Here is a 6,753-nt window from a genome sequence, read left to right as displayed (position 1 = left end):
ACGGTGCGCGGCCCGCAGCGCCTCCGCGGGGCCCCGGGGCGGGCCGGCTCACACCTGGGCGCGCGGGCGGGCGGGGCGGGGCGCGGGGGGCGGGCGGGCGGGGCGCGCACCTCGGAGCCGCTCGGCGCGGCGCGCGGGCTCCCATTGGCGGCGGGCGGAGGGCGGAGGGCGGCGGGCGTGGGGCGGGCCGGGCCGACCCAAAACAAACAACCTGCGCCGGGGCGGGCGGCCTGGGGCGCGCCCGCGGGAGCCGCGCGGCCCGGGCCAGCGCCCCCTCCCCTCCCCCTCCCGCCCCCCCCCCCGCCGCCCGCGCCAGGCCCCGCCCCGTCCCCGGGCGGCCGCGGGGTTATATTGCGCCGGGGCGAGGTGCGGGCGGGACGCAGAGCGGCGGGCGGGCGCGGACATGCGGCCTGGCTCGGCCGGGCCGGGAGGGCGGCTGCGGGCGCCGCGGCCTCGCGGACGGGGCTGGGCGGGCGCTCGGCGCTGACGGCGGCGCGACCCCGGGCGGCCCCCGCGGCCCTGGCTGGATGGCGGACGCTGCCGGCCGCTGCTCGCCGCACCGAGTCCCCGGGCCCGCTCGGCCCGCAGCGCGCGCCCCCCGCCCCGCCCCTGCCGCTCCCCGCCCCTGCTAGCTCCGCAGAAGGCGGCGGCCCCCCGAGCCGGCCCGGGCGGGAGCGGCGGAGCGGCGCCGAGCGCGGGGCTCCCGGAGAGGCGCCGCAGGCCGGGCGCGGCGCGGGCATGAAGCTGCAGGACGAGGCGGGCGGCGCGCCGGGGGCCGCGGGCGGCGACGACTCCCTGGGCTCGGACGGCGACTGCGCGGCCAACAGCCCGGCGGCGGGCGGCGGGGGGCGCGGCGGGGAGCCGGCGGGCGGCGGCGAGGGGCGCGGCGCGGAGGAGGGCGCGGAGGGGGGCGCGGCGGCGGCGGGGCGCGCGGGGCGCGCGGGGGCCGCGGGGGGCGGCGAGGGCGCGGGGGGCAGCGAGGGCGCGCGCCCCAAGCCGTACACGCGGCGGCCCAAGCCGCCCTACTCGTACATCGCGCTCATCGCCATGGCCATCCGCGACTCGGCCGGGGGCCGCCTGACGCTGGCCGAGATCAACGAGTACCTCATGGGCAAGTTCCCCTTCTTCCGCGGCAGCTACACGGGGTGGCGCAACTCGGTGCGCCACAACCTGTCGCTCAACGACTGCTTCGTCAAGGTGCTGCGCGACCCCTCGCGGCCCTGGGGCAAGGACAACTACTGGATGCTCAACCCCAACAGCGAGTACACCTTCGCCGACGGGGTCTTCCGCCGCCGCCGCAAGCGCCTGGGCCACCGCGCGGGGGGCCCCGCGGCCGGACCGCGGCCCGACGACGCGGCGGCCCAGCCCCCCGCGGCCCAGCCGCCCGCGGCCCAGCCCGCGCCCGCCTCGCCCGCCCGCCGGGAGGGGCGCGCCAGCCCCGCGGGCAGGTTCTCCAGCTCCTTCGCCATCGACAGCATCCTCAGCAAGCCGTTCCGCAGCCGCCGCGCCGCCGACGCGGGCCCCGGGGCGCACCTGCCGTGGGCCGCCTCGCCCTGCGCGCCGCTGCCCGCCTGCCCCGCGCTGCTCCCGGGCGCCTCGGGCGCGGCCCTGCTGCCGCTGTGCGCCTACGGGGCGGCCGAGCGCGCGCTGCTGGGCCCCGACGCGCCGCCCCCGCTGCTCGCGCCCCTCGCCAAGGGGCCCCGCGGCCCCGCGCACCTGTACTGCCCCCTGCGGCCGCCCGCGGCCCCGCCCCGCGGCCCGGGACCGCACCTGCACCTGCCCTTCCCCGCGGAGACGCTCCTGGCCTGAGCCCGCGCGGCCGCCCCGGCGAACCCGGCGGGCACACAAGACTCTCCATCAGACGTGCCTTAAAGCTGATGCACCTGCGACGCAGACGCGCCACCTCCGGTCCGAACACCTTGCTCCTCCTCCTCCGGCGACCCGACGAAGGCCACACCACTTCTCCGCGGCTGCTGCGGGGCTCTGGACCCAGCCCGGCCCCTCCCTCGCTTCACAGAGACTTTTCCTACCTTCTCACCGCCCGGGCTCCCCCCTTTATTCTTCTTATTATTATTTTTGTTTGTTTGTTTGTCGCACCTTGCGTTGATTTGCCCCCTTAAAAACAAGCATCAGGGAACCATTCTATATGATAAATGATATGACTACTGTTTGGGGCCGAGTGCCCCCCCCACCCCGCTCCTTGTAAGTATGTGGCAATTACAGGCATGACTGAGTGTCAGACAAGCGTCGGAGAATCTCCAGTCATCTTTTTCTGCTATTGACCAATGCTTCACTGTGCCAAAAGACAAAAAAAAAGAAAAAGAAAGAAAGAAAGAAAGAAAGAAAGAAAGAAAGAAAGAAAGAAAGAAAGAAAGAAAGAAAGTTGGGTTTTGTAATTAAATTATTTATATATTTTTGAGACCTGAATCGAAAAAATGTTGCAGGCAACGGGCTACAGCTTTATTAGTGGTTGGGTGATCTCAAACTGTGGTCTCCTCGGGCCAAGCGATGTCTTTTAAAGGGAAAGTTAGCATTATGTATGTGGGGTGCCAGGACCACTGCCACGGAAAAGCGAGTGTGATTTTTATTTTTAATATTATTTTATTTGTGTCTGTACATATTCATGTATAAATTTTATGAAACCCAGGCATAGTGCTTATTTTTTAATAAAACAACTGACTTTAGCACTTCGTGGTGGTGGGCTGGAGATGGAGAGTTTTTTTTTTTAATATATATAATATATATATATATATATATATATTATCCCTCACCCTGCCCCTGATAAGGAAATGGGTTCAGGTTTTACTTTCAAAAAACTTCCGGGGGTGGGGGTGTCAAATAATTTATTGAATAATTCAAGAAAGGGTAAAGGTAGAGGCAGAGTGCGGGCTTCCTTACTAACCAATTGCCCTACAGATCTCCAGGATGGGGCTTCGGTCAACATGATTTCTTAGACTTCAATAACTTCCATGAGAGCTCACTTAAGAGCTACTGAACTAGTGATAAGGTGTGTGCCCCCCCCCCCAAGAATCCTTCAGCCAAAAATTGAGCTACTGACAAGCTCACAGTCAGGCAGACATTTTTAAGTAAATTCGTTCTGACTTGGAGCTCAGAGAGCTGGAAACAATCTTGGCATAACACTATCTCAATACACCAAAGATTTCTTCAGGGCAGGTTTTAAAAACATTTTGAAAGTCAGTGTATTTTGTCAAAATGAAACCTCTACCTTTTTAGAAGTGCAAAAGTTAAAAAAAAAGGTGCGAAAGTTGTTTATGAACCAAACAGTATTTGGGTTTTTTGCTGCTGTTGTTGTTTTTTGTTTTGTTTTTTTTTTTCATTCTCTCCTTTCATATGAGGGTAGTGTCTGTAGAGGTGAGACTGCCGGGCCCATTTCAGTTGTGATCTGAAGAGAAAAATCCCACCTCGGATAGGGCAAAGACCATTTCTCATACTAAAAAAAAAAAAAAAAAAAAAAAAAAAAAAAAAAAGAGGGTTTTGATCAAAGGAAGTACCAGAAAACACTGTGAACACCTGTTTCTCAGTGAGTTCAAAGGCAGTGGGGCTCTAACAGTTTATGGATTGTGCTATTCTAAAGACTAACCTAACCGTAAAGAACAAGAAATTCCGAACCTGGATATTGAGGCCCCGTTGTTAGTCCTGCAGTTCTTTGCTAGATCTCATCTCATTAAAGACGGGAGGATGACTTAGGATTTATGTATTGTGAGGTGGGGAAAAGAAACTGGAATTTATTTCAGGATGCTTGTCTTTTGGCAGAGATGGGAGGAGCCCATCTGGGAGTCTAGTAACATGTAACAAGTCTTGACAGATTTGGGTAAATCTACTTAGTAGTCACGGAGAGTGATAATAATAGGGTTGAATTATGACAAAAGGTAGACATTGAGGTGGAGATCTGCACCCACAAGGCCAATAATTAGACCCAAAAATAAAACTGAAATGGACTAGAGGCAAAGGGTGGAGACCACAGGTTCATGGATTGCAAAGAGCTGGACTCACATGCTCAACCCTTGGCTTTTCTCTTGAAAACACACTGAGATTAAGGGCAAGCAAGGACCCCGACCCTGCAGGTGCTTCTGAACTCCCGCAGACCGCCCTCGCCCCTGGAGGCAAGGTGCTGTCCACTTGTGAAGCAGCCTTGTGAAGCCACAACGGTCACCTCTGCGTTGATAGTGAAGTCAGTTCTGCAAAGGGAGATTTTTAACTCGCGCTTATTTATTTATGTTACAGAAAACAGGCAGCAATGGAACAGAGGCAAAGGGAAAGGTGGTTTTAAAAAATAAAAAATAAAATAAAAATTAATAAATCACAGCTATTCTCTCTTGAAAAAAAAAAAAAGCCTCCCTTCCCGGTGGGTGGACTCCCCGGGTCTGCACCGCGACCGGCTGCACGCTGCTGCCCCGGAACCCCGCGCCCAGGTGGCAGCGCGGATGCTCAGGCCGTGCACTGCGCACTGCGGGGGGGTGGGGGGGAGGACCCTGTTCGGTCGTGGACCCGCCTCCCAGCCCCCTCCCCATCAGTCCTGCCTCCTCCCAGCCCCCCTTTCCCCCTGCCCCGGGCCAGGCCCACCTGTGCAAACACCGGGCGGACGGCCTCCCAGCGCCCAGCCCCCGCGGTGGCACCTGTGTCGTCCGGGAGGCGCCTGTTGCTACCTGTGCGGGAGGAGGGCGGCTCTCCAGCGTCCCCCCTTCGGCCGGCTTGGCCCTTCGCGGGACCTCTGCCCTTCACCCCTTCGCACTCCAAACAGCCCCAGGCCCCGGGGGACGGAGGCTGGGAGCTGAGCGCACGACCCCGAGCCCCGTCCGCCCGGCCTCCTGGCGCAGTGCGGAACCCCGCTCCCCGCTCCCCGCTCCCCGCCCCGCGCCCGGCTCAACGCTGCTCTGCGGAGCTGAAAGGGTCCCCCACAGCATCCTGATACATCCAAGCCGCGCGGCCTCCCGCAGAGGAGGATGCTCCTGAATGCGGGGAGCGTGGGGCTGCGTGGGTCCTGAGCGGGGGTCCTGCGCCCAGGGGCCCACATTCCAGCCCCTCGGCCTGTGTGCGAGCCAGCGCCCGCTGCCTTACTCCAAGTCCCCCACCTACGGGGAGCGGCCTGCTAGAGCTTTTTTACAACTGGGTCAGTTTCTTGATCCCATAGGAATGAAGAAGGAGGAGGAGAAGAAGAAGAGGAGGAAGGAGGAGGGGGAGGAAGAGAAGGAGGAAGAAGAGGAGAAGGAAAAGGAGGAAGAAGAGGAGGAAGAAGAAGAGGAAGAGGAGGAGAAAGAAGAGGAAGGAGGAGGAGGAGAAGAAGAGGAGGAGGAGGAGGAGAAGAGGAAGAAGGAGGAGGAGGAGAGGAAGAGGAAGAAGAAGAAAAGGAGGAAGAAGAGGAGGAGAAAGAAGAGGAAGAAGAAGAATGAGAAGAAGAAGGAGGAGGAGAGGAAGAAGAAGAGGAGGAAGAGGAGGAGAAAGAAGAGGAAGAAGAAGAATGAGAAGAAGGAGAAGAAGAGGAGGAGGAGGAGAGGAGGAGGAGGAGAGGAAGAAGAGGAAGAAAAGGAAGAAGAAAAAGAAGAGAAGGAGGAAGAAGAGGAAGAAGAAGAGGAGGAAGAGGAGGAGAAAGAAGAGGAAGAGGAAGAAGGAGGAGGAGAGGAAGAGGAGGAGGAGGAGAGGAAGAAGAAGAAGAGAAGGAGGAAGAAGAAGAGGAACAGGAAGAGGAGGAGAAAGAAGAGGAAGAAGAAGGAGAAGGAGAAGAAGGAGAAGAAGAAGGAAGGAAAGAAAGAAAAAGAGGGAGAGAAAGAAAGAAGAGGGAGAAAAGAAAAAAGAAAAGAAAGGAAAAACCAGAGAAAGCCTCAGCGCAGCTAATGGCGGGGGGCTCCACTGGGAGGGCCCAGGCTGGACTTTGCTGGGCTGGGAGATCCCTAAGGAGCGTTACCTGCGGCCTCTCGGTGCCTTGGTGGCACAATTTCACAGACCTGGTATTTATGTGCCTCGGGAACTGAGTGCTCGCACACAAAATACTAAGTTAAATTCATTGGCCCTGTTAGGTAGAGCCCCGGTGTTACAGGCTAGGAAGCGGGCTCACAGAGTAGTGACGCACCCCTTCGGGCAGGCCCCGGAGGAAACCGAGATCCCATCCCAGGTCAGCGTAACTCAGTGATCCGGTGGTTCAGACCAAAACCTACTTGGGTCTGAACCGAGTTGAACTACTCAGGTAACTGTCTCAGGCCGCGTCTATGACCCCGGGAGGCAGATGGTTTCTTTCATTACCGAGAACGTGGCCCCTCCCCAACACACACACCACCGTGAAGGGCCTTTTCTGGAAGGAGGCCTGTCCGCTCCTCCCCTGGGAGAGCCGGATGTGAAGCATCGAGGCCCTTTAGCCTCCGGTCTAGGTGGGTCAGACAGATGGCTCCCCCGGCGGAGTTGGCAGCTGCTTTCTCCCCGTCGGGCAGAGTGCCTCGTGTATGCCCGGACTGAAGGCAGCAGGCACAACTCTTGCTGAGAAAGAAGGATCCCTAGGGGACCCCGCCATGCTCCCCGGGGACAAGCATCAACAGAGGGGCACTCCCTGATTGAGGCACACCTCTCTTGCTTTCCACACCAGGCCCAGATGAGCAAAAATGGCCCCTTTCCCACAGGAGACAGAGAAGCTAGAACTTCTTATAATCACGTGCCTTCCGTTTTTAGTTTTAAAAAATGCCAACTCAATCCAGTACGTGACTGACAACCATCTTGAGTGTCAAGGCGCTTTGCTGGCACCAA

The 6,753-nt window shown here is 59.2% G+C and overlaps 1 protein-coding gene across 1 annotated transcript; it reads left to right on the top strand.

Annotated features, from left to right (window-relative positions):
• Positions 1-391: 391 nt before the first annotated feature.
• FOXQ1 (forkhead box Q1) lies at positions 392-2,684 on the top strand. The gene has a single exon (XM_055321800.1). It carries the CDS (start codon positions 739-741, stop codon positions 1,807-1,809), a length of 1,071 nt encoding a protein of 356 aa, XP_055177775.1. The 5' UTR covers positions 392-738; the 3' UTR covers positions 1,810-2,684.
• Positions 2,685-6,753: the final 4,069 nt, after the last annotated feature.

Source organism: Nyctereutes procyonoides, unplaced genomic scaffold (genome assembly GCF_905146905.1).
Source record: "Nyctereutes procyonoides isolate TBG_1078 unplaced genomic scaffold, NYPRO_anot_genome, whole genome shotgun sequence".
NCBI lineage: Eukaryota > Metazoa > Chordata > Mammalia > Carnivora > Canidae > Nyctereutes > Nyctereutes procyonoides.
The sequence above is the reverse complement of the archived record's forward strand: the minus strand, read 5'-3'. Positions and strand labels throughout refer to the sequence as shown.

Bases quoted from the DNA above. Each gene is read 5' to 3' on its own strand.
- FOXQ1 (XM_055321800.1), top strand. From the start codon at position 739: ATGAAGCTGCAGGACGAGGCGGGCGGCGCGCCGGGGGCCGCGGGCGGC.